Source organism: Manacus candei, unplaced genomic scaffold (genome assembly GCF_025592945.1).
Source record: "Manacus candei isolate 608988 ecotype Guabito, Panama unplaced genomic scaffold, ASM2559294v1 h1tg000014l, whole genome shotgun sequence".
Taxonomy (NCBI): Eukaryota; Metazoa; Chordata; class Aves; order Passeriformes; family Pipridae; genus Manacus; species Manacus candei.
The window spans coordinates 81139362-81165204 of NW_026138062.1; the positions used below are offsets into that span (position 1 = coordinate 81139362).

The 25843-nt window shown below is 48.4% G+C and overlaps 2 protein-coding genes across 3 annotated transcripts in view; one reads left to right on the forward strand and one right to left on the reverse strand.

Annotated features, from left to right (window-relative positions):
• RAB6A (RAB6A, member RAS oncogene family) overlaps positions 1–16363 on the reverse strand; it is a 39600-nt gene extending 23237 nt beyond the window's left edge. For both annotated transcript variants that reach the window (XM_051779525.1, XM_051779524.1), the window contains exon 1: positions 16223–16363. In XM_051779525.1, coding sequence (XP_051635485.1) covers positions 16223–16292 — 70 coding nt within the window. In that variant the 5' untranslated portion in view covers positions 16293–16363. The remainder of the gene's footprint in view (positions 1–16222) is intronic.
• A 3690-nt stretch (positions 16364–20053) lies between these two features.
• MRPL48 (mitochondrial ribosomal protein L48) lies at positions 20054–25099 on the forward strand. Its single transcript, XM_051779556.1, has 8 exons — positions 20054–20349; positions 20569–20621; positions 20790–20827; positions 21144–21229; positions 22130–22302; positions 23460–23562; positions 24225–24314; positions 24892–25099. Exons 1-8 carry the CDS (start codon positions 20332–20334, stop codon positions 24964–24966), a joined length of 636 nt encoding a protein of 211 aa, XP_051635516.1. The 5' UTR covers positions 20054–20331; the 3' UTR covers positions 24967–25099.
• Positions 25100–25843: the final 744 nt, after the last annotated feature.

Here is a 25843-nt window from a genome sequence, read left to right on the forward strand (position 1 = left end):
TTTCATTCCTGCTCTTTCCCTTCCAGCATTCCCAAAAAGGGCCCAATTACTCCTTTACCTCCACCAAGCAGCAATCAAGCGATTAACACTTCAGTGACTGGCTGTGAAAATGTGTGTGAGCGTGAAAAGCTCATTAATTTTCATTCCTCCAGTGCTGTTTTCCACCACAACTCATCCCAGGCAGGAGGAAATGGAGGTCAAGGCACTTTTGTGACCTAGAAAGTGGTTTTTCCCAGTGCCCAGCAAGGCCTGGAACTACATCCCCCATCCTGGTTTTACATCAAATTTAATACAAGGCAGAGAAATCAGCAGAACCTGAGGATTCACTTCCTCTCTTTTCCAAACCCACCAGCTCGAGGCTGTTCGTGTCTTAAATGTGAAGTTCTAATCCTCAGATTAGCTCCACATCTGGAGAGAGACACTTGGGATTAAATCTCTGCAACGCTGTTGATATCTCAGCCCCCGTACCTGGGAACGCACAGTTAATTAAAGCCATCAAAACACTGCTCTGTTCTTCCTTAAATGAAAAGGGTTTCATTTTATTCCTAATTTCACAGGGTAAATTTTTCCTGATCTAATTCCTGTCATACACCACCTCAGCTTCCTTCAGATTTTTGGCAAAATTTAGACCTTTAAGGATCATCCTGTGCAAACTCCCTCCTGTGGTTTTCATTCACAGGCAGAGCAGCGATTTTTCCCAAAGGATCCCATCTTTTCCCAGCCATGACATGTTAAAAAATCAGCTTTTTCCAGCTGACAGCTGGATGCTGAAGGCCAACTGGATAAAAGGCTGCTGTGCCACTGCTCCAAGCGTTCAGCACCATATGGATGTGTTTGATCCTGTCTCCAGGCATCTTAAAACCAGCAAGAGAAGCAGAGAATTGTCACTTGTATTTAAGGCTTGGCAGGAGCTGAAGGGAAAAGGAAGAGGCAGGAAAATGTATTTTCTATTATCCATTACTTCCTATTATCCATCTTTTTTCTACTACCCATTATTTTCTATTATCCATTATTTTCTACTATCCATCTTGTTTTTTAAGTCAGTGGCCTGTTTGCTTCCTTTAGACATGTCAGAATCCCATTTTTTTTTAGCACTGCACTTTTTCCAGAGGGAGATGCCAGTTAGTTTTAGTTGGTATCTGTATTTCTCAGGGATAAATTAAGCCAGATGTTAGGACTGATTCCAAGGAAGAAGGCACAGCCTGGACACACAAAGCTGGAAAAGGCTCCCCTTTTGCATATATATATATATAAAAATAAAAAATATATATACAATGTATATATATTTTATATATTTTGGGTTTGGAAGGATCAAAGAAATCAATAAAAACTGGTGCAGACTCTTTACAACCTTCATGACAAACTCAGGGCTCTTTCCTACCAAGTAAATCCTAATCAGCACTGGCAGAGTTGATAAAAGTAGAACAATATCCCTGATTATTAATGCACAGGGAAGATTTCCTTTGGGATCCACCCCAAGCCCAAAAATACATGGTGATAAATAGCTTCATTAACTCTTGTGGGGTTTGGCAGTAATTAGCTTTGCTTTCCCTCCCAAAATGGGAAATATAGGAAGGAGCACAATGCAAACAAATCAGGCAGAGCCACCAAGAAATCAAACTCCAACTGAACTCAAAACCACTCAGGTTACAGGCTTTGGAGTTTTTTTTAAACAATTAAGCTTAGACTGTAATTTTTTTCATATAAAAAAACTGGTTGGTTTTTTTACCACAGTGCAGAAAAGAACAAACAAGAGGCAGCCCCTCACTGATGAACAGGAAGGAGCAGATCCATTACATGGAATAATTTGATTATTCTGTTAATAAAGTAAAAAAAAAAAATGGAAAAAATTCACTTTAAAATCTAGGCCTTGTGTTGTAAAGATGAAGCCCCTTGTCTGGTTTTCTGCAGAACCAGAAAGTGTCTCCCACTTCCCACAGCCAAGAAAACCAGGAGCTCTGGCTTGGGGGAAGAGTCTTGGGAATGCTGTGATGGGGTGAAGGAAATGTGCACATAAAACACCTGGAAAACCAGGGAACAGCAGGAGGAGTGATGGAATCTCCCTAATTCCGTGCATGGTGAATGTGGTTTCATTCACGTGAGGAAGAGCAAACCCAAACTAAGGTAACAAGAAGACCAAGAACTCCACAGGTAAGGAAAACAAAAGGAGACTTGGGAATTTTGCCCAAGCCATAGGAGGGAGGGGATAAAACACCCGAAAGAAAGGTCCCAAACAGTTTCAGCTCCTAAAAGGTACCTGAGGACCATCCACAAGTGTCACCAAAACATGGAGAACCCAAAGGACACCACGAGGATCCAACTGTGTCCCAGGAGTCATGGATACGCTCAGGTTTTCATGGATATTAAACTAAAGGCACTCACAGGCCACCCTAACATTTCAGAGCCTCTTATTATTTTCCAGGAATGAAAAAGAAATCCCAACATTTACAGACTCAGGAGGGTATTCCTCCACCACATCCTGAAGATCCTGCTTTCCCTTTTCTCTTACACAGTTTCAAACAAGTTCCCAATTAGGTTTTAAATCTTCTCCAAAAGGACTTTATCTGAACTGCTCACAAAATGCCTCAGAAATGCTTTGGGAGCCTCAGCCAGAAACACTGGTGACACAAAGCAGCACTTCACGAAACTCTCACAGTGCTGGAAAACACTGGGAAGCACATCCCAGGGATCTCCTGCCCAGGGCTGGATGCCCACGGAGCTAAGGAAGAGGAAAGATTTAGCAGTACACAAGTCCACATGACCACAGTCTCGACTCAAAAACTTCTTGGCGCCGAGAGGGGAGGAAGGAGCTCCCAGCTGTGGGAATTCCAGGTGGAGCTGACCAGCAACTCAGCCGGGAAGAAGAGTTTAAGTAAAAATTGGGAGATGTTATTGGGAAGCTCCTCCTGCACCTCAGAAGTGGGTTTGGTTTCCAGCTGATGAACAGCAGCAGGTCCTGCAAAGTCCCCCCTTTTGGGCTCAACTTTAACCACTGAAGTTCATCCAGCACATGGGAAAAAACCACTTAAGCCCAGATTTGGGAGGCAGGAGTTGGAGGATGATGGAATAATAGGAAAGGAAGGAGGAATAATATTAGTTTTTGGCTTGAAGTCCTCATCGTTCCAGTTGGGAATAGGTGCCTGCCCCAGAGCCCGTGTGAGGTACCAGGATCTGCAAGTCTGAGGGTTTACAAGACTCAGTTTAAAAGTCAAAGAATGAATCAATCCTGCGCAATTCCACTGCTAAAACAGGCACTGAACAACACGTGGAAAACAGTTCTACAGGTCCCACTGGAGAAACAGTCAATGGAATTTATATCCTCAGCAGGTCAGTGACTAAAAGTTAATCCAGGCTCCAAAAGGACACCTGGATGCCCAGGAAAAGCTGGTGCAACACAGCTGTGCCCTTCCAGCTGCTATCCCAGTGTCCTCCAGGTGGGAAGGGCTGAGCTGGGCCATAGCCAGGGGTTCAAGGAGTCAGGGGACAGTTATTATTTAGTTCTCACCAAACCAGCCTGTTCAGCTACTGCTCCAACAACCCCAACACCGCCCTGGCTCAACATTTCCTTAAGAACTCCATTTTTGGATAAAATATCCATTTGGGACTGTGGGCTTTGGGTTGGAATTTCAGAACAACTCTCCTTAACTTTGTCCCAGGTTATTCCAACTTTGTCCCAGGTTATTCCAACTTTGTCCCAGGTTATTCCAGCTTTGCTGTGAGCACATGGAGACAAAGAAATGCTCTTGGAGACACCTCATCCCCACCCTCCAGCCCAGGCAGAAACGCAGCTACACAAACACCCTGGGAGCCCAAGCAAAGAATGGATAATTTTCCTTAAATATTCCCACTTCTTTGCATTAATGGTACACAAAATCCAGTGGGAATTTCACTTCCAAGCTGCATCTCCCCCAAAAGGTTTTATCCCTTGGGTTGGGTCGTTTCAAAGAGCTCTTGTGAAGTTCCACCCCTGAGCATTTTGGTGAAGCAACACATTCATTATTGAGCCATTTAATACCCCTGGAATCACCTGGAGCCCAATCAAGGGTTTCAAGGCCAAATCCAGGGATTAAAGCCAAAAGAAGGTGAGTTTGGGTCATTAAATATTTAATCTGCCTTTAATTTTAACTGTGTTTGTTCATTAACTGGGTGGTGCTTTGGTTGGGGTTGGTTTGTTGTTCCATCTGCCCACGGAGCTGTGGCAGGGAGGCTCAGGATGGATATTGGGAAAAGGTTCTCAAGGCCCCAAGGCTGCCAGAGCTCAAGGAATATTTGGAGAACACTCTCAGGGACAGGGTGGGACTGTTGGGGTGAATAAAATACCTTCATTTTAGTTTTCACAACTAAAACAGCATCTTCTGTCCTTCAGGAGAGGCCCCAAATTGAGGGAAAATCAAAGATATCGCTGACCAGCTACATGGATCCTGCTCCTTTAGCACATTTCCATGGAATCTGTTTAGTGAAGCCACTGCAGGTACACCAAGAGGAATTTAAACTCCCTCTGAGTGTTGAATGTTTGAAGGTTACCACGTCCTCACCACTTCCCAATGAAAAAAGGAAAAAAGGAGGAAAACCTCCACTTAGGAGGCAGCCAAATCCCAGAATATCCCAGGATTACTGTTAAAGCTGCCTAATAAAGGGGAAATATTTGAGTAGCTGGAACATCTGCAAAAACATCCAAGAATATCCCAATTCCTGTCACTTGACTTGGAGCAATCCAGCTTTAACCTTCAGCTACTTGTTCGCCCTCAAGTTTGAGCTGTTCTCCTTCCCACTTCACTGGATAGGACCTGGAATGCTGATGGCATGGAGACACTTCATCCCTGGCACTAGAGAGTACCTCACACATTATCTAAAAGAAGGAAAACCAAGTTCATTTATTAAAATTATTTTAAAATATTATTTAAAAAAATTATTACGGAAAAAAATTAGAAATGGGGGTTAAAAAAGACGCCGATATCTGACAGTTATTGGTGATATTTGAGGAACTTTTATGGAAGTCCTTCAAGAAATTTCTAGACTAAGTAGTTGATTTTCTCTTCAAGTAATAAAATCAGAATTTTTCCCCTTGGGAACTATCCAGGCAAAGCAGCTCCAGCAATTGCATCATAAGATTCAAAGGGTTTGACTAATCCAAGGAGAGTCCCTACAGAAAACATTCATTAAATGCTGCAAACAGGACAAGAAGTATTTAAAAACAGCTCAAAAGGGGTTAATTAACTCATTATAGAGGTGTTTTCAGCTACCAAACACTGAGGAGATTCTATTCAGACATGGCAAATGGATCAGGAAGTTGAGAGCCAGGGATAAAAACCTGGAAGAGCTCACCGTGAGCCAAGAGGTTCAAACCTCTGGATTCCTCCACAGGATCAAAATGGGGTTTGTGATAACGTCAAATGAACATTTTAATGGCTGTTCCAGGCACACACGGGAGCTGAGTGATTCACCCTCCACTTGGAACTGCTCCAGTCCACTCAGGGCCAAAACAGAAACACAGGATTGTCTCGTTTGGGAAGATTGAGACTTTTCCTAAGACAGGGATTCCTCTGCTGGAACTACTGAGGAATAGGGAGAAAAACAGTTTTCCTGGGCTAATTCTCATCCTTTCAGATCATAAACAAACCCAGAAGGGCAGGTGAGCTCTTGCCTACCTTGTTTCCTTCAAAAAAATCTAATCCCTGAATTTTGCATCCTTAAGGAAAGAGATTGGGGAAAGCTCACCCTGAACTGGTCAGGCAGTTGGACAAAATGGACATTTTAAGGTCCCTTCCAACTGGAACAGCCTGAAGTCTCTGATAAAATATTCCCATAAATTTAAGCTTCATACTTCCTGCTCAAAGTGCTCATTCAGCAACATTTTCCCACGTTGTTATTCCTGAACACTTAAAATGATTAAGCATCTTCCTCCCTTTCTTGGCTCCAAATCCAGCCCAGGATCTGAGTGGATTTATTTCTGCTTTGTTTGGAACTTCTCTACTCCACTTTAAACCCCTTCCCAGAGGGGTTCCTGCTCCCTACAAGGAAAAGCCAATATTCTCCTGTTCCCTATTCAAAACAGGTGTATTGCAGAAATCTGGGATTCGAGGCCCTCAAAGGAACTGGAGAAGAACCTCAAAGAAGCCTGGAATGAAAGGGCACAGCACAGACCTGGACTTCCAGGAGTATCCAGAAGTTTCTTTGGGTTCTAGAGCTCTCCATCCTCTCCAAAGTACAATCTCTGTCCTCCATTCCCATATAACCTCCCCTGCCCCACGTTAATTAATAAATTAAGGATAATCTAATGAGCTGAAGGCAGATAAGGGGGGGAATAGGGAGGGGAAAGGGGGGAGAAAAAAGAGAGGAGAAAAAAGGTGAGGGAGAAAAAGGGGGCTCCATACAGCTTCTTCCTCAGGGATTCCATGTTATTCCCAGAACCCCCCATGTTCTGGGCAGCACGGGAAGGACCAGGACTTGACCTCTGCTCCTTCCCCACGGGAGGTGCAGAGGACCTTCCACAGGAGCTCCCCCAAACTCCTTCTCCAGGCAGACGCAGGCCAGTGTTCCCTCAGAAGGAAAATCCCAAAACAGTCCTGATTTAAGGCAGCTTGTGAGGGGGGAAAAAAGCACCCAGAGCAGATTCCTCAAGCACAGCTCAGCTCTGGGGATGTGTGACCCGAGCTGACAGGGATGTGTGTGCAGAACACCTGGGGAATGGTGCGAAAATAACGGAGCTGCACATCGACACACACGTGATGCAACCCCACAGCAAGGCAGGAAAACAGCTGGAGAAACCAGAGCACGGGGATATATCAGGCTGTGGACAAGGGCAGCACAGAACCCGGGGTTTCAGGAAATAAAACCAACCACAGTCTGTATTTTTAGCTGCAGAAAATACAAAACCATGGTTTGGTTTCTACCAAACCATGTGGAAACTGAGATTAGCACAGTTTGAGAAACTCTGCTGTCCTCGGACATGTGGCCAAAGCATCCCACAAATCCTTTAGGTTAAGGATTCAAGGAATATCCTGACACCACACTGCCTGTTCCGCCTTCAGGACTCTGCTCCTGAGCTGTGCCAGCTTTTCCTCTTGGGAATTGCCACCAGCACAGGCACTCCTGCTCCACCTGCCCCCCAAATTAAGAACTCCAAGCTCAGCTGATGTTAACCCAGCACAATTCCCAACCTTTCAATGGACAGCCTCCTAAAAACTTCCTAACTGAGACACAGACACTCTTTAGGGAATTTAAGCCAGCTGACAATGAACTTGTCCCTTCCCAAGAGCCTTGGGAAGAGGTCACGGAGCCTGAAGGGTCTGCAGACCCAAGGTTTGATACCCATCAACAATAATTTTAAAAATTAAAAAGTTAAGCCTTTAAAAGACAGAAAATTGGTTCCAAATTGTAAATGCAACAAGTTTGGTTGGTGTTTATTTTATTCTGATCTTTTCTAGAAAAAGGCTGTTCCAAAAAGAATTGTGCAATTCAAGTATGGGGGAAAAAAAAAAAGGAAGTGTTTCTGTGAGAAACTGGGTTTGGAGCATAAAATTCTTTAGAGAAGAATGATCTACACCCCAGCTGGGATCCAATGCCTTGAAATAAACATTCTTCTCCAGCAGAACCTTGAAATAAATATTCTCCTCTGCTATTTTCTAGAAGAAAAATCCCTTCATATAAGAGCTCTAAGGACCAGAGAAGTTCCTATTTAACTCTAATATTTCTTATGACACAGAAAAGATTTGTGGGCAATTCCTCATACAAGTGTGCACAGAAGATAATTTGGGATCTTCAGGCTGCCCTGCCTAAAAAGAAACCAGCTTTAAGTGCACCACAGCTTGGTTCTTGAGTCAGGTGTTTTAGGAAGTAGTTCAGAAGCACCAAATCCAGGGAAAAGCACAGAAACAAAACATCCAAAGATCTCCTATAGGACATTTCTTCCCCTCCTCCACTTCCCAAAAGGTAACACTGGAAAGCCTTTGCTCTTCCTGGGATCTGGAACCAGATCTTTGACCTTCCTGGGACTTTGCCCTTCCTGGGATCTGGAGCCAGGTCTCACAGCTTTGACTCATTCTTAGCTGTGCAAGTCTCCACCAACCATTTGAAGTGAACTTTTAGCATCCCCAAGGCCAAGGAATTTATATTTACCTATAAATTACTCACTGTGACAGCCCAGAGTCCACCAAACCCACAGAGGGAAACCTCTCAGCCCTTTGGATAGTGAGAGGGGGGAAGTATTTTAACCCCAAAGCAGCAGGTGAGACAAGATTGGAAAAGTTGGGGGTTTTTTGTCCCTGGGAAAAGCTCCTTTTCAAGTCTCCTGCTGCACTAGAGCATCCAAATAAAGAGGTCACTTTTGTGGGACACGAGCATTTGATCTGCCTGCTGTTTATGCAGTGTTGGGGGGGGAAAGGCACGTTGTGGTTTAAGAGCAGCTAAAAATAGAAAAAAGTGGAAGAGAATCATGGTCAGGATTGTAGGATGGTGGATAAAAGCCACTCTGGTGAGTGTTCAGGGAAAAAAGACCAAAGATAACTCCACTGGGAAGTCGGAAGCACAGAAAGAAGAGGGCCATAATTATGAGTTGAACAGATGAAGGATTGATATCAAGAGGCAGCTTGGGAAGCTCAGAAGGGATCACAGGAACTGGAAGAGCAAGCCTGTGTACGGCATTCCAAGGTCAGGAAATGAAACAGGGAAGGATTTCCTTGCAATGATCCACCAAACTCCAGCTGTCTCCAGCTGCTGAGGGATTCACCTCCAGCTTTATCCCAACCAGCAGCAGTAGACCCATCCTGGTTTTTAGGCAGGGACAGTGATTTTCCAGCCATTTTGAGAGAGCCGAGGACACAACCCCCAAAAAACTGCTTCAGCAACAAATAAGGGGAAGTGAAAAAATAAACAGGGAATGCAGACAAGGCAAAGGAGGCAGCAAAGCTCCAGCATGGAGAGCTGGACACTGCTGTCCAGGAAAGCCAAAAAGGAAGCCGAACTTCCTTGGAAAGGGAATGTTCCCTCCACTTCCTCCTCCACTGGGTGATTCCATCACCCATCCAGTTCAGATCCCTTCAGTCTGGGATTATTAAATAATTAAATAAAACCCTCCTGTTACTGCCACAGAGGGTTCTCATGGCCATTCCTGTGCCAGCAGAACAGCAATGAGGGAATATTTCCTACTCCCAGAAAAGGCAACATCTCCATTAAACCAAAGGAAGTTGCAGAGAAACACTCCTGCACTCCCATTGATCCAACTGCCTGCCTGTTCCTGGGCAGCTCCAGAGCCTCTGCAGGGCCAAACTCCCACCCTGTGAGCGGGAATTCTCTCTTCCCAACTCCAGCAGCAGCTCCCTACACCCCTTGGCGAAGCTCAGAGTGACAGGGATCCTGTCAATCCGGCATCAGCCACTGCTTGGAGCTTTGCCACCCTCCCAGGGCCCCTCTCCTTTTAGTTCACAGCTATTCCAGCTCTAATTCCCCTTCCCCTTGCGTGGCACAGATCAGGAACGCTGGGAGAATGACCTGGCTGTAACTCAGACCTAGACAGAGGCACGGACAGGAAGCAGGGAATAAACTGCCCTCTGCTTTAATCACAGAAATGCTGGAGTGGGTTGGTTTGGGTTTTTTTCCTGCAGCAGTTGCTGATTTGTTCCTTCTGGAAGCAAATCATTACAAAGTCCCTTAGCGGGACAAATGGCACTTGTGTGGCACAAATGTCACCAGTACAGAGGTTTGAGTGATCCCAACTCAAGGCAAAGAGACCAGCTGAAGGAACATTTTCTCCTCAGCAGGTTTCAAACCTGCCCCTTCCCTCGGTGCAGCTGAAAACAAACCTGCTCCAGCATTTCTCCCCAACCCTTTCCATTCTGGACAAACACGCTTTGGATTTAAAGCAAAGCCTGAATTCTGTGTGTTGGGAACACCTACACAAGTCTGGCTGAGAGAACACCACGAGCCTGTGAAGCTTGGAATAGCTGGGTGGCATCTCCAGGGAATGCTGGCAGCCACTCAAGGCATGGATCCTCTTCCATGAGCCCCAAATCCAAGCATTAAAATGGAAGCAACTGCCATGGGCAAAAATGCCTAAGGAGAAGGAAAAAACTTTGGAGAACATCCTCACTTTGTCAGGTTCTAACCACCATCAGAATTTTTCACGTCAGAATTTGGTGCTTGGCTTTGGAAAAATACTTTGGAAGTCAAACTCCAAGACATCCCAGGATGCATCCCTCAGCTTCCCGCTGGAACTAAACCAGCTGCCATCACCCTGGGCACGCCACAAGTCCAAGGGACTCGGAAAACCAAGCTCTGGCATTCCGGCAGTGCGGACTCATCCCGGTTTTCCAGCAGAAAGGACGCGCTGACAGGGGAACAAAAAAAGGAAAGTTCCACCCTCACTCTAAGAACTCCAATTAAACAAATGCACCATTGTGCTGGACAGCTGAATAAGGACTTCCTTCCCAAGTGGAAGGCTGAATTCCCTTTTCCAGACTCCACAGGAGGCAGCCAGAAGCCAGCAAGGGGCTCCACAACCCGGAGCTCCCGCTGAGGACAAGAACTTATTTACATTTAATTTCACATAATATTTGCTTCCCAGATTATCTTTTTCCTTGTGATGCATTTGGATAAGAGTAAAATAGTACTGAAAACACATTAAAAAAGTCTTTTTTTTTTTCCCAGTTAATATCACTCCAATATTCCAAAACATATTTAGCCCATCGTGGTTTGCACATAAAAGACAAATACCTGCTGTAAAATAATTGATTCAACTGCTCACTGTCCCTGGGCCTTTCAGTATATTAGAGTCAGAAGAGTTTGGGTTATGCTGAGGGGAAAACAAAGAATCCATTTAGCTTTTCAACTCTGTGTTAAGCTCAGTGAATAAACCAAGCAAAAGGGCCTGAAAAATTTTACTTTCACTGCAAGGCCACATTTTGTTTGCCAAGACACTCATTTTTCATTTAGACTACTTCCATAAATAATTTATACTAATGTGTCAAAAATAGAATTGCTTTGATTATATCGCTTAATTTTCAAAACAGTGCTTTTAGAGAATCACAGAATCATCTGGGATGGAGAAGCCCTCTGAGATCATCAAGTCCAACCCTTGTCCCACCTCTGAGGTCTCTTCCCTGCTCCATCCCAGAGATGGGTCAGCATTCCCATATCCTTTCAGAAACATCCATGTATCACAAGGTAACTGGTTTACAGGTAACAGGACTCACAGGTGAATTCTGAGGGGTGACTTGAAAAATCTGAGACAGCCAAATGTGATTCCTTCTGAGCCACAGTCAAAGCATGGAGAGCTTTAGTTGGCTCCTCCTGGAGTGGTTATTTGGGGTTTTATCATCATTAGTGAACACAACAGGTACTTGGATGTGCATGAAGGCAACAAAAAGCCTTTAAACATCTGCACTAAATTACCAGGTAAGGAGAAGGCAGCTATTTCCTCACAAATTCGTTACAGGAGACAGGTTTTTAACCATCAGTGAAGCTGAAAAAAATGGCTCTGATAATTCCCAAGTGCTCCATTGTCTGCTGAGGTGGCCTCGGAGGAGGTTCCTTACCTTTGTTTCTCCATTACTCCCATTTACATTTCCACCAAAACCTTCAGACCTGGGCTTTGCAGAGCATGGATCAAATGCCAGGTACCACCATACCACTCAACAGATTGTGTCACATCAAGGGACAAGATGATCATTTGGTTAAAATCCCAAATTATTTCTCAGTTGCAGACAGAAAAGATACCAGAGCAGAGAAAGGCACAGCTACTGCTCCTTTCCAGAGCAGATGCAGCTCCTTCAGAGGCTTCCACAAATAGCCAGGGATCAAAAGGCACCATGAGAACAGGTACCACAAAACACTGAGGCCTTTTTCTCTGGCAGGCACCGCTGCAGGAAGGGATGGGGGGAAAGAGGAATGGTGGAAAAGAGAAATGGTGGAATTCAAGGTCCTTAGGACAGCGAGGAGGGATCAGACCCCAAGCAGGTTACACTGGGAAAGAACGACAGGCTGGTTTGGGATGGCAGGGACACCTCCCACTAGCCCAGGTTGCTCCAACCTGGCCTTGGACACTTCCAGGGATCCAGAGGCAGCCACAGCTTTTCTGGGCAACCTGGGCCAGGGCCTCCCCACCCTCACAGCCAGGAATTCCTTCCCAATATCCCATCTATCCCTGCCCTCTGGCAGTGGGAAGCCAATTCCCTTTGTCCTGTCCCTCCATCTCTTGTTCCAAGTCCCTCTCCAGCTCTCCCAGAGCCCCTTCAGGCCCTGGAAGGGGCTCTCAGGTCTCCCTGGAGCCTTCTCTTCTCCCAGCAATTCCTGTGGTTCCTCCCAGGCCACTTGTCCCTGCTCCCACCCTCTGTGGACTTTCCTTTTGGCTTTGAGGTTGTCCAGGAGCTCCTGGTTCATCCATGCTGTTCCTCCACCCTGGTGTTTCTGCCTGATTTCCCCTTTGTTGGGATGCATTGCTGATATTCCACATGTACCCAAGAAACCCAAGTTCAATAACCCCTGGAAAATTCACACAGTCCAAATACAACCCCAAATATCCAATGGAAAACCAGCACCAAGAAATTAAACAGGAGGGAAGGGGATGAGTTTTAAACCACCAGTGGGACAAACCAACAGCTCTCTGGAGCTGGTAAGCCGAGAATTCCTTAAAACCAAGGGAGTTTTAAGTTGCACAGGGATGGCAGTCCCTGCAGGACCGTGGGCAGGGTGACACCAGCTTCAGGTTACACTCGAAGCACCCGCAATTCTCCAGCCATCCAGTAAAACACACACTGCTCAGCAGGGCCTGGACCAGCAGTTATGCAACAGCACAGCTCGTTAGTGCTCTCCAAACAGTTATAGTCCATGAGTTATTACACTGCCCCTATCTTTGCGATATTAAAACTCTCAGTTCCTGATTAAAAAATGGTTGTAATTTTCTCCAGGATCTTCCTCAATGCAGAAATGCCACCACAGAGAGAGAGACAAGAGGGACTCCTTTTGGACACACTGGTGCCCTTCACACCTGCTCACCAATGGAAGATGCAGCATAAACTCACGTGATGGGCAAATATTTCTGTTGCATTCAGTTCTGCCCATTCAATCAAAAAAAAAAAAAAAAATCCATTTATGAAGAAGTAGAGGTGTTCCTATGCAATAATTATTAATATTTGAATCTGTATCGTATTTTCTGCAAGCCATCCCAATATAGGTGATGTGTACATTAACTGGTGTGACCCAGAAACCAGAATTCCTCAAACCTGAGGTATTAGGGCTGACAAAACCCACCTGATAAAAGCAGATCAAAGGCAGTAAGAAACACACTTCCCCACACACAATAGCTCCATCTAATCCCCCAGCACAGAGCTCTCCCTGTCTTTTCAGCAAAGATTAGCATATTTAAAACTGCTACACTCTGTATAATCTTCAATCATTGAGGAGAGTAATTCAATTAAGGGGAGTGCTGGGGAAGTTGCTGGTGTAAGTTAAAAAAAATAAGAGATGGAAAGAGAGGAGGAGGAGAAGGTTCTCCTGGCTGGACACGGATGATGTTGCAGGCTCATGATGCATCCCCAGCACATGCGGCAGGGCTGGGCTGGGGAGGGGCTGGGGGACAAACCCTGAGATTTTGGGGAGCAAGGAGCAGGGAAAATCAGCACCTTAGCACACGAAAAAGAACCTGCAGCTAGTGGTGAACAGCAGGAGGAGGCAGGATCACTGCAGTCCATGGGAATACAGCACTGGACTCCCACAACATGGCTGAGGGGAGCGGAGAAAACCAGGCACTGCATCCGCTGTGCAACCCCACTCCAGACAGGAATAAAACACTCCCAAATCTGCCATGGAACGAGGCTGTACCACTGCAGACCCTGGAAGGAATTGCAGTGCAGATTTCCTTAGCCATAGCATTTGTTGGAGAGGCCGTGTACAGCTCTGGCTGCTGAGGCAGCTCACAGCCATGGCAGCCCTTTGTGACATTCCATTTGTCATCCTGGAGCCCTTGGATGCACACAGAGCAGGAGCACTCAGCCTCCCCAGCAGCAGCAGTGGGATACCTCTAATTCTGGCCTTCCAACAGGGCACACAAACCTTCCAGCCAAACAGGGAGCCAATGCACCAACCCAGAGCAACAGTTGTACAAAGATCCCCTCAGAAGCAAAACCTGCTTTTGTAAAACTTTTATTCCTGCAATTCCCTCGCCCTTCCAAACAAAGGTGTGAGCACAGCCCACTCCAACTCCCTTTCTTGCAGCAGCAGAGATTCTTCTGCAATGATTTCCAAACATTATTTGGAATGGGAGCTATGCTCCCTCTGGGCAGGAAAAAAAATAAAAAATGGCAGGGAATGACATCATGGCAGAGACGTCTGAGGAGATTCAATTCAGGAAAAGCCGTGTCTCCAGCACAGACTCATCCATGAGCTCCGTGCTGGAACGTGCCCACGCTGCAGCACCCACGGGATGCAGGGACACACTGAGCACGGAGCAGGCATGGAATCATCCATCCCCAGCATCCCAGACAAAGGCAGGACTGCAGCTGCTGGCCAGGCCCTGGATTCAAATCAGCTCCCACCCATCCCTAAGCCCCGGCCAAGGCAGCAGTCGCAGGGATGAATATCCACTCAGGAGCATCTTGCTCTGCTGTACCCACAGAATCCTTTCTCTCCTCCTTACATTTGATGCCGTGACCAGGAATTATTTAAAACCTCCCAGTACAAACAAAGATGATGAGCTGAGAGGGGAAAAAATTCCTACAGGAAGGAGATATCTGACGTTATGTCTGCTGCAAGAGACAAGAAATGCACGTGTAAAAGAGCTGCTCAGATTTAAGAGCTGCACCAGGTGCCACAACCTTCCATGCAGGAAAAGCTTCGGGATACTGAAGCTCAGAAACACAGGAATACAAGCCAAACATTTTGCAAACGCATTGCTAATATTTAAAATTGCTGTTGTCAAATACCCGGGAAAACAAACAAACAAACAAAAAACCCCACAACAAACCAGCATTTTCTACACATGACCCTCTTCCAAAATCCTCATAAAATGGCTGGCCAAACATCACCTCAGCAAGTACATCAGGTGACTAACCCCCCAAAAAATAATAAATACCCAAGTTGCACCTGTGCTCTCCAAATTCCTGACACGAAAAAGAGCTGTTTCAACCCCAAAACCACAAAATAAAAAAGGATTAAAGGCAGACTAAAGAAACCCACCAATGTATAGGTGAATAATTTCAATGACAGCTTTATCATCAAGCTCATCCACGTGAGTGAGGAAATACCAAGATATAAGTCCTTTCTCCCCCCCAAAAAATAAAAAAAATCCAAGTATTTCATCATCTCTCACACAGAGACCAAAGGTGGCTGAGGGAGCAAATACCCCGCCCTGAGACAGAAATATTCTGCACCTCCTCATTATGTCAAAGATCGCTCAGTATCTCACCAGGATTACACAAAGCAGCTGATAAAGGAGCTTTTTTGCTCTTTTCAGAAAACTCTTCCAAGGGAAAATGTGGAATGCAGTAATGGAGAGAGAGGCCTTCCGCTCAGGAAGGAGGAGACAGCGTTTAGGTTGGGTGGTTTTTTTTTTCATTCCAGAGACAGGCAAGAAAACCTCACTGGCTGAATTAAATATTCAGAGCGTTGCTCTGCCAAGACAGAACTCCATTATGGAAAAACGTTGTATTTACACGGAAAACAGCGAGGATTGAGGCTCCTACCCCCCAAAAACCAGAGGGGCCGGGATCAAATGAATCAGCAACTGTTCCTGAATCAGACAGGCTTTGGGGGGGGTGGGGGTGTTAAACCAGAGCTGAACACCTCAGGCTCCCAGGAGGGTAGGTGGGTGTCAGGGACCCCCAGGACATAGGGTGGATGGGTGCCAGGGAGGATGAGGAGGGTGATACTCTCAGACCCCCAGGAGGCTATGTGGGTGGATCCTCTCAGACCCCCATAGGGGTGGAAGGCAAAGTGAGGAGGGGGATCCTCTCAGACCCCTATGAGAGTATGTGGGTGGACGGGAGTGAAAGGGACCCCCACAAGGGTGGGTGGGTGGGTGTCATGGAGGGTGAGGAGTGGGGTCCCTTTATATCCCCATAAGGGTGGGTGGGTGTCAGGGAGGGTGAGCAGTGGGGTCCCTTTATGTCCCCACAAGGGTGGGTGGGTGTCACGGAGGGTGAGCAGTGGGGTTCCCTCCTGCTCCCCCGAGGTCGGGCGGGTGTCCGAAGGGATCCCCCCCTTTCCCGGCCCGAGGAGGGCGGTGACTCACCGCTCTGCTCGCCCAGGAACACCAGCTTGAATTTCCGCAGCGGGTTCCCGAAGTCCCCGCCCGACGACATGATGGAGGAGCCGCCGCCGCCCCGCGCTCGCTCCGCTCCCCGCGGCGGGACCCGCGACCGCTCCCGCTGCTTTCCGCCCTCCTCCTCCTCGTCGTCCTCCTCCTCGTGCTGCCGCTCCCGGGCGAAGGCTGCGGAGCCCGGTGAGGTGCCGGTGCCGGTGTCTGTGTCTGTGTCTGTGCCGGTGTCGGTGCCGCCGCTCCCCCCCCCGCGCTCCCGGAGCCGCCGCTCCGCCCGCCCCGCGCACGCGCCCTGGGAGCCTCCCGCCCTCACGGAGCGGGAATGGGGCGGGCTGGGAGGGACTTGAGGGATCGGCCCGTTCCAGCCCCCGTGCCGCCGGCAGGGACACCTTTCACCAGACCGGGTTGCTGCAACGTGGCCTTGGACGCTTCCAGGGATGGGGCAGCCACAGTTTTTCTGGGAAAACCATTCCAGCCCCTCCCCACCCTCACAGCCAAGAATTCCTTCCCAGTATCCCATCTAACGCTGTGCTTTGTCCATGTGAATCCATTTCCCTTGTCCTGTCCCTCCATCCCTTGTCCCAAGTCCCCCTCCAGCTCTCCTGGAGCCCCTTTAGGCCCTGGAAGGAGCTCTCAGCTCTCCCCAGACCCTTCTCCAGGTGAACATCCCCAGCGCTCCCAGCCTGTCCCAGAGCAGAGGGAATCCAGCCCTTGGAGCCCTTTTTGGGACAGATCTGGGCCATTTTGGTTGCTGTGGGAGCTCCCACCAGTTCTCCAGCTGCAATAAAACCCCTTTTCACCACGTCACCGAAACAGCCTCGGCATCAGCGCAGCACAAGGATGTGCCCAGCCCACACGGGCTCCGGGGAGGAACCAGCACAGTCCTTCAAACCAAAGGCTTAATCCCAAATGGATACAGATATTCCTCTCAGAGCATCTCCAGAGAGCCTCGCTCCACGATGTCCCCAGCACATCCCTCAGAGAGGGTGACATTCCTGGGAAGGTCAATGATTCCCACTCATCCTTTTGCAGGGGACCCTCCGCCTTGGGGCCAGCTCTCCCTTTATAGGTATTTTTTGCCCATTTCTCCCCATTTTGCCCTCAAGGTTCAGCGCATTAGGAGGTTCCCAGCTGCATCCTGGCCCTTCCTGGTTAAACCTTGGCTTTGGGGTGTCTCCTGTCAGTGCAGCCTTGCTCCCTCCTCTCCCACACTGGTGCAATCCTGTCCTGATTGAGACTCTCTGGCTGGAATGTGAACACAAAATGTGATTTTGGGGGTTTCCTGGGGCTTCACCTGCTGCTTCCACTGAATATCCCACTGAAACAAGAACACGCTGGATGACAGAGCCCCCCGGGGTCTGCAGCTCTTGCCCCATGGTCGTATTCATGTTGGTCCAAATCTCTTGCAATCTACTCAACAAGGTCCAAATAAAGCTCCACAGGGTATTTTCCACCTGGAATCGAGTAGGTTGTCCACCTTTTTTCCCATTTGGGGGATTGTTCTAGAGCCTCTCTGCTCTGATGGTCAGGGAAATGCTTGTTTAATCCCCTGCTTTGAAACCCTTTCTATTTTTGATTGTTTCATTTATACTCCCTTAACGTGATTCACTGCTTCTCCAAGGTGTTGTTTTGCTTTTTTTTTCCAGGCCTTGAACTGCCAGTGAACTAAAAGAGGAAAAAGTGTCTTTAACCAGGTGATTAAATTTGAACAAGTTTTAATGAAGATCTGAGCAGGAGCAAGAGCTCACATCCAGCTCCACACCCAGCACCTGGGAGCACATCCATAGCAGTTGTGTGGCTGCTCTCCTGCACCAAGGGGAATCCAGACTGTCAAAGACCTGCTTTAAATAATTTTAAATACATATATTGTCCTTGTTTATGTGTCAGGGTGGATTCTGGGATCTTTCCTGCAGATCCCATGGAAAACAATGGCTGAAGGCAGAGGAGGAGACACAAAAAACCAGAGGTTTTCTTCCACGGTGTGTTTAAACACTTTTGGATTGTTTTTGTCATGGGACAAGTCTGAAAAGAAGTGGAAACTTCCAGGTGCTGGATCTCAACTCTCCCAGGGCAGCTTTGCTCCTCCAGGTTGCTGCTTGAGGAGGGGCAGGTGCCAGAATTCTGGCTGTGTGGGCACATCCAGCTCCGTGGCAGGGAGAAACCTGCAGTGAGGCAGAAGAGGATGGATGAAACAATCCCTCTCTGCAGCCTGGGAAGCCTTTAAAAAAGTAGGAAAAGCTGCCTGGTGGTTTTTTTAGTGCATTACATAAAAAAGGAAATCATTGAGTCACCTCAGCTTCTCTTTCCAAATGTCACAGAAAGGTTGGGAGGTTGTGCTCCTGCAACAGGGATTCTGCTCCCTGGCTGTGAAACATCCAAAAGGCAAAGAAAGGCACGTTCTAGTTGGAAATAAGGGCCATGTTCCCAACAGGGAGGCTGCTCAGCCACTAGAACAAGCTGCCAAGAGCAGCACTATCTTTGTATCCAGGGAAAATCAAGAGCAGGAGAGATGAGAAAGATGCTGTCATGGAGAGAGGAGTGATCTGCTTCCAGGAGAGGCAGAGGGAATTAAGGGGTGCAGCCCCATTCCATGGGCACCCAGCATTTGAGGGCATGGAATAAGGAGTCATCTTGGATGTGCTCTTAATGGTGGTGCTCATCACAACTTCCCCAAAAAGACAGGCCCAGCCAGTCCCCTCCAGGCACAGCAGCCCCTCCTCAGTTTCCTCTGGGGATTCAAAGTTCCTGGGAGGAGAAGCCCAGGTTTTCTGGAATGGGAGTGCCGGCCTTAACCCAGATCTGGCTCCTTCCTCGAGCATCATTCCCCCTGCCTGGGGCTTGCCAGGTGGGATCAAAGGGCAGGACAACATCCACGTAGGCCCTTCTGTCACGGGCCGGGAGCACCAGGGAAACACACCTTGGAGCTGGGAATCTGTGTCCTTGAGTTGTGGAGGAGGGAGCAAAGGTGAGGTGAGTTCCCTCTGCCCCCTCCACGTTCCCTCCAGGAAACAAAGGCACTAGGAGACTTGCCACGTGGATGAACTCAGATGAACTGGAGGGAGAAAGTCCACCAGGAGCCCTGACAGCTCCAGCCAAGAGCAATTGGAGAGGGAATGAGTCCTCACACAAAATTCCAGCTGATCCACCCAGGAGGAACAGATCTGAGATGGGGGCTCTGGAGCATCGGCCATGGAAGGAGGGGGAAAAGCGGGGCTAGGCAGGAGAGAAGGGAGCAGGGAAGAGCCTGGGAGAAAGGATGGTTTGTGTGGAAGAGGCAGGAGGAGGCAATTTGGCATGGGATGGGTTTTCCTGAGACAACTCCAGGCTGTCCAGGCTTGGGGGGGCTCCAAGGACCGCACAGTGTCCATCTCTTCCCAGGCAGACCCCTGTGCCCTCCTTCTCTCTCGCCGCTGGGAAATCAGGGAGGAGGTCCGTCCCAGCCCAACCTTCCTCCACTCAGGATTTAGTCATTCTAAAGACATAAATAAAGAAATAAAAATAAAGGACGAAGTAAATGGCCGCCGCGACGCCACACTCAAGATGGCCGCCAGACCCACACTCAAGATGGCCTCCCCAGGGGCGGGGTCGGACACCATACTCGACACCGCCACGTGGCCACGCCACACTCAGCATGGCCGCCACGCCACACTCAGCATGGCCGCCGCACCGTGATGGACGCGACGAGAGACCAATCAGCGGCGAGGAGCGGGCGGAAGGCGAGCCGTAGCCGGCGAGACGTGCAGTGATTGGCGTAGGGCGGGGCGCGCTGTGTAGCTGCTGCCGCCAGGCGGCGCTGCCTGGTGTGTGCGGGGACGGAGGGGTGCGGTGTCCGCCATTACCATCTGGACCCCCGCACCCTGCCCGCCGCCTCTCGCAAGGCGCCGGGGCCCCACCAGCACCGCGTGTTGTCCAGAAACTGCCCCCTCTGTGAGGCCTCGGCGGGCGGAACTCGGGGCTGCCCGAAAATTGGAATTGTCGATGGGCGGAACGCGAGGCGGGAGCCGCGGGGCGGGGCGGACCCGGTCTTGGTGTACCAGGGCCCAGTGGGGGAACGGTTTGAGCGACGGACCGACGATAGGATAATGGCGGCGGTGCCGAAGGTACGGGGATCGGGAATGGGAACGGGAATAGAGGACACACAGGGAAGGGATGGGCCTGGGAGCCTGTTCAGTGCCCCATCACCTTTCCCTGATATCCAGCCTAACCCTGCCCTGACACAGCTCCAGCCGTTCCCTGGCTCCTGTCCCTGCTGTAATCTGGGGGTGTTGGTGACAATTCCCTGAGGATCTGCCACTCTCTTTGTGTTTCGGCCATTCCAGGTGCTGTGCTGGGAGAAGGGAGCGATGCTCAGGCAGCTATTTGCCCTTAGCAGGTGAGTGCCTGAAACCAGGGAGTAAAACACAATAACAGGCATTAAAAACACCCCAAAAATGGCCAAAGGAGATTTGCCACATATTTTTCCATGGGTGGAGGAAATCACAGCCTTTAATAATTATCTTGTTTCTTACAGAGCTTTTAATCATTGTCTTGTTTCCTCCAGAGCAGCAACACCCAGAGAAAACCATCTGTGTGCTGCAGGTAAAGTCTGTTGTTAATCCAAATAAATGGAGAATTTGTGTTTCCTTTTAATTTTAGGGGGTTTTTAGCCAATTTTGGGCTGGTTAAATAACCTGAGCTGATGCTCTTCCACTTCCATATGTTCTTTCCTAACATTTTCTTCTTTTTTTGTAACATTTTCCTGGTCTCCCAAACTACCCACAGCCTCTTTTATTCTTTCTTGTTGTTTCCTTGAGAGTTCACCTGAGAAGTGAATATTTTTAATCTCTTCCTTCCTTATTTGTGGCTGCCCACACCGAGCTGTGAGTTGGGGCAGGAATTTGGCTTCCATTTCCAGGTGCTGCTCTCCTGAGTTGCCACAGATCCTACAGATCCCGTCCTGCTCATGGAATTGGGAGGTATAAATACCTGCTCCCACCAGAGGTAGGCAGAAGGAATTATTTTATGAATTCCATGGCTGATAAATCACATCCAGAGGGAATAATGGCATCATTTCCTGCTGCTTCTCTTGGGGAAAAGTGTTGTGTGACGTTCCTGGAGGGACAGGACAAGGGGCATGGATTCACATGGACAAAACACAGGGTTTAGATGGGATATTGGGAAGGAATTCTTCCCTATGAGGGTGGTGAGGGGCTGGGATGAAATTCCCAGAGAAGCTGTGGCTGCCCCATCCCTCGGAGTGCCCAAGGCCAGGTTGGAGCACCCTGGATAGCAGAAGGTTGGGAATGGCACTGGATGAGCTTTAAAATGCCTTCCAACCCAAACCATTCCATGATTCCATGAAGTTCCCCCACTCACAGCCTTCATTTTGTCCAGCACATTCCTGTGGAAATTCCCTTGGGAGGGAGAAATTTCTTCCCCCTGCTGAATTTCACACCTGAATTATTGTGAGCAGGTCCTGTTTTCATGTCACCTTTTGACATTCCCTGGAAAGACAACCACTTTTTGTGGAAGGAGAAAACACCAAGCCAGCTGCCTTGTGGACAGGCTCTGAAAGAAAAAGGAGTTGTACTCCTGCTGTTTCTACTCCCTTTTTTTTTTTTTTTTTTTTTACCTCTGGGAGAAATTAATTTTCTCTGGAAGAAATTAAAAATACGGACGTGTTTTCTCTGGGATATTTTTCCTGTGGTGCTGCCATGCAAGAACTGAGAGCTGAGAAGAGCTGTCAGGATAATGCCATCCCAGTTTTTAGGCAGGGAGAGGGAGCACAGATGGGCTGGGATGTGGCTGACAAACCCCTGTCAGAGGAGAAGCCCCACAGGAAACCCGGCGGGGATTTATTTCCAGCGTCGCTCAAACTCCCTGTTTTATTTTGGAAAACAGACTCCAAAGAAGAAAAAGGACAGAGTGCAGATGAAGGAGATCAATCCTGGCACTGAGTTTGAATATGGAGATGTCAACATCCAGATGACTTCCTATGACATGTGCCTGGTGGAGCACTTTGCCCAGTATGTCCACAGGCTCTGCAACAGGCTCTCCATCAAGGTCAACGAGAGGTAAGGGACACCTTGGAGACCAGGGCACCATCCAGTCCTTCTGATTCCCATGTGGATGTAAATCCAAACCTCTCCTCCACCCCCTGTTCTCTTTCTGTGTTCCTGCAGTTTTGTGTGTTTATTCACGAGGAAGGTTCAAGTGGGCTTGTTCCAGCAAGGAAAAAAATACCTGGCTCCATCTCATTCCTCTGAGGAAAGGCTTTAAGCCTCTGGGTTTAATGTTATTGTTTAAGGCTTTAAATCTGGCTTAAGTATTGCTGACATTTCCTGCTGGTTTTCCTTCATGGTGTTTGATCCAGGCTCTGTGCAGTGAGTGATGTTGGTGATCCAAACTGGAATGAACTTGGGAAAGCCCTTGAGGTGCTGGATGAGCTTCCTGCTGCTTCACTTTGGGAGCAGAGGATGCTTTAGGTAAACACTAGATCCCAAACAGGATTATCCCAACAGCAGCTTGGGATTTAATGCCTGAGGGATGTAAGGAAGCGCCTCAGTGCTGAAGTGCTCCCAAGGAGCTGCAGGCACTGGGAGAAGCCCTGAGTTGCCATGAGGGAATGAAAACAATGGTGGATTCTCCAAAATGTGGATTTTCAGTTCCACCCTCTGAGGTTGGACCTGGTTCAGTGTGTCCAGAAAGGAAGGATTTGCCCTTGGAGTGAAAATTTTAGTGGAAAAGGTGTGCAGAAGGATGTAATTGGTGCTGTGGAAATGGGGATAGGGATGCTGAGGTCTCTGGAATCCTGCTGGGAGCAGGGTCTGCTCCACTGCCCAGTCATATTCCTGTTAAAATTTGAGGGGAGAACAATGTCTTTGGAGTGGTGCTTTGCAGCAGCAGTTTTTAGCTCTGTCCCTGATGACAAAATAAGTCAGAACTGTTGCTTTCCTTCAACTACAAAGAATGTAAAATGTCTCAGGCTGGTGTTTGGAGCCAGTCCAGGTTTTTCCTGGCAGCAGGTGCTCCAAGCTTCTCCTTCATCCCCCTCCCATAAAACCCTGGCCTCTGCCAGTGCTTCCTTTGCAGGACACACTGTTTGCAGAATTAATTCCTCATGGAAAGTTCATCTCCTTGGATGGTTGATCCGTCCCTGTAGAGCACTGGGAACGTCCTTAGGACAGGGAATGTCCTGCCTGTCCTAAGCTCTGCCCTCTGGCTCCCCCAGCTATGCCATGCCCACCAAAACCAACGAGGTGCTGTTCCTGGAAGAGAAAGGATCCAAGATGCAGCTGGATGCAGTCCTTACCACCCACCAGAGGGTTGTCCAGGTAGGAACTGCTGTTTCCTGATATTCCTGTGGTTCTCCTGCAGCACAGGCTCTCCAAACCCCTCCACTGTTGGAGCTGAAAGGTGTAATTTGGGCATAAAGTCTTAATTTGATCTCTTACTGAAAGTTCCCCCCAAAGTGGAAGCAGGAAGAGGTTTCCTGGCTTTATGTAATTTCAGGCACCACATTTATTACCTATTTTCTGCAGAATGCTCCATACAAGAGGTAGAAAAGCCATGTTTAAGGATGGATGATTGGAAAAATTCCATGAAATTTAAAAATACTGTTAGGAACAGCTTCAAAAGACCCCAGAGCCCCTTCCAGGGCCTAAAGGGGCTCCAGGAGAGCTGGAGAGGGACTGGGGACAAGGGATGGAGGGACAGGACAGGGGGGAATGGATTCACGTGGACAAAGCACAGGGTTAGATGGGATATGGGGAAGAAATTCTTCCCTGTGAGGGGGGTGAGGCCCTGGAATGGTTTTCCCAGAGAAGCTGTGGCTGCCCCATCCCTGGAAGTGTCCAAGGCCAGGTTGGAGCAACCTGGGCTAGTGGAAGGTGTCCCTGCCCGTGGCAGGGGGTGGAATGGGATGATGTTTAATGTCCCTTCCAACCCAAACTGTCCTGGGATGGTTGTCCTGGAGCTATGTCATTCCTTCCCTCAGATCAGTGGTTTGAGTTCCACATTTGCTCCAATACTCCTGGAGGTTATCCAGAGTAACCAGCCCGAGGGGGTCCATCTCCTCATCAAACAGGTATGTTTGCATTTCCCAGTGCCCTTCCTTTCAGGAAGCAGAGATGATCCATGTCAGGAATTTCCTTTGAGGATCCAGACCTGGCCCTGAGGCTGCTCCTGCTCTGGGCTTAGGGTATCCAGGATCTCCCAGAGCCAGGCCCTCCCTTCTCCATGAAAACCCACTGCTTCCAATTCCTGAGGAGCACTTCCTTCCCCATTTAGCCTCCTCTAATTGGTGCCACTTCCCAGCCAGTCCCACAGATCCACAGGAGATGGCAGGTTGCAGGTTCCTTTCCTTTGCTGCCACGCATTCCCCGTGAGTCCAAAGGGCATGTTTCACTCCAGCATTGCTCCACCACTTGTCCTGGAATGCCCAGGAGCTTCATGGAACAGTTGGGAGCAAAGCTGAGACAGGAAACCCAAACGCTGTGCCCTGTTTTGATGGAATTCGCTCTGGAGTGGGGGGGTAAACTTGGGTTTTGTGAGAAGCCCAACAGTTTCCCAGCACTAAGTGACTTCCCACTCCCAGGGAATTTCAGCCTTTAGTTTTTCCTGTTAATCCTGATTTCCTTGGATGGTTTTCCCTCCCTCCACAGCACACAGAAGCCGACTTCAAGAGCAGACTGAAGGCTCGGCCAGAGCTGGAAGAGCTGCTGGCACAGATAGGCTGAGTGAGGAAAACTGCTCCATCCAGGGGCTGCTCCAGCCTCCAGAAGGGGATTCCATGAGCACTGTGCTGAGAACTCGGTGAATTGGAAGAATTCCCACTGTTGGTTGTCTCAGTAAAGATGAATAATGTGTTTATACCTGACTGGTTTGTACTGGGAGCAATGGAATTCCACACTATGGAATGTGGCTTTACATTCCTTCAGTTCTTCCTTATTCTTTTATTCCTGTTCTGCTTTTGACAGGTGGGAATTTCTGCAGAAATCTCTGCAGGTGAATAATGCTGTGCTGCAACAATCCCAGGAATTCTGTTCTAAGCAGATTTGGTGGATTCCAAGAGAAAACTATTCCAAACTGGTTTGTTTGGAAGTTTTTTTTCCCTACTTTTTAAGGACCTTCCACTAAACACAGGGAAAGTAACTCATTAACACTCTCCCCCAAACTGGGGCTGTCCAGGTGTTGCTTGTGCTCCTGATCCTCCTGTAATTTTGGGGAACCCAGCACCCACCTTTCTGGGAAACAGCCTGGGAAGTTCCTTCTGGCAAAAGCCAGGGATGTCCTTCCCTTTCCAGCCTCCAAAAGGCAATTTTGCTTTGTTTCTCTTGCCTTATTTGCCAGGAAGTGGTAGACAGAGGAGGATCCTTTTTTCCCCCACTCCTAATTATCCTGGGGCTTCCCTGGAGATAAATCTCATCCCCAAAATCCCATTCGGTGGGACAGGAGGTTATTGGTGCTGGGAAAAGCCTTGGGAAGGACGTGGAGTGGAAATCCATGGCAGGGCTGTTGTGGAGCCAGGGACATTTGGGGCTGGAAATCCACAACCAGGGAATCATTAAGGTTGGAAAAGCCCTCTGGGATCACTGAGTTCACCCTGTGGCCAGT

Bases quoted from the DNA above. Each gene is read 5' to 3' on its own strand.
- MRPL48 (XM_051779556.1), top strand. The intron at 20,622-20,789 runs GTGAGTGCCTGA...TGTTTCCTCCAG, and splicing joins CAGCTATTTGCCCTTAGCAG to AGCAGCAACACCCAGAGAAA. The intron at 23,563-24,224 runs GTAGGAACTGCT...TCCTTCCCTCAG, and splicing joins CCCACCAGAGGGTTGTCCAG to ATCAGTGGTTTGAGTTCCAC.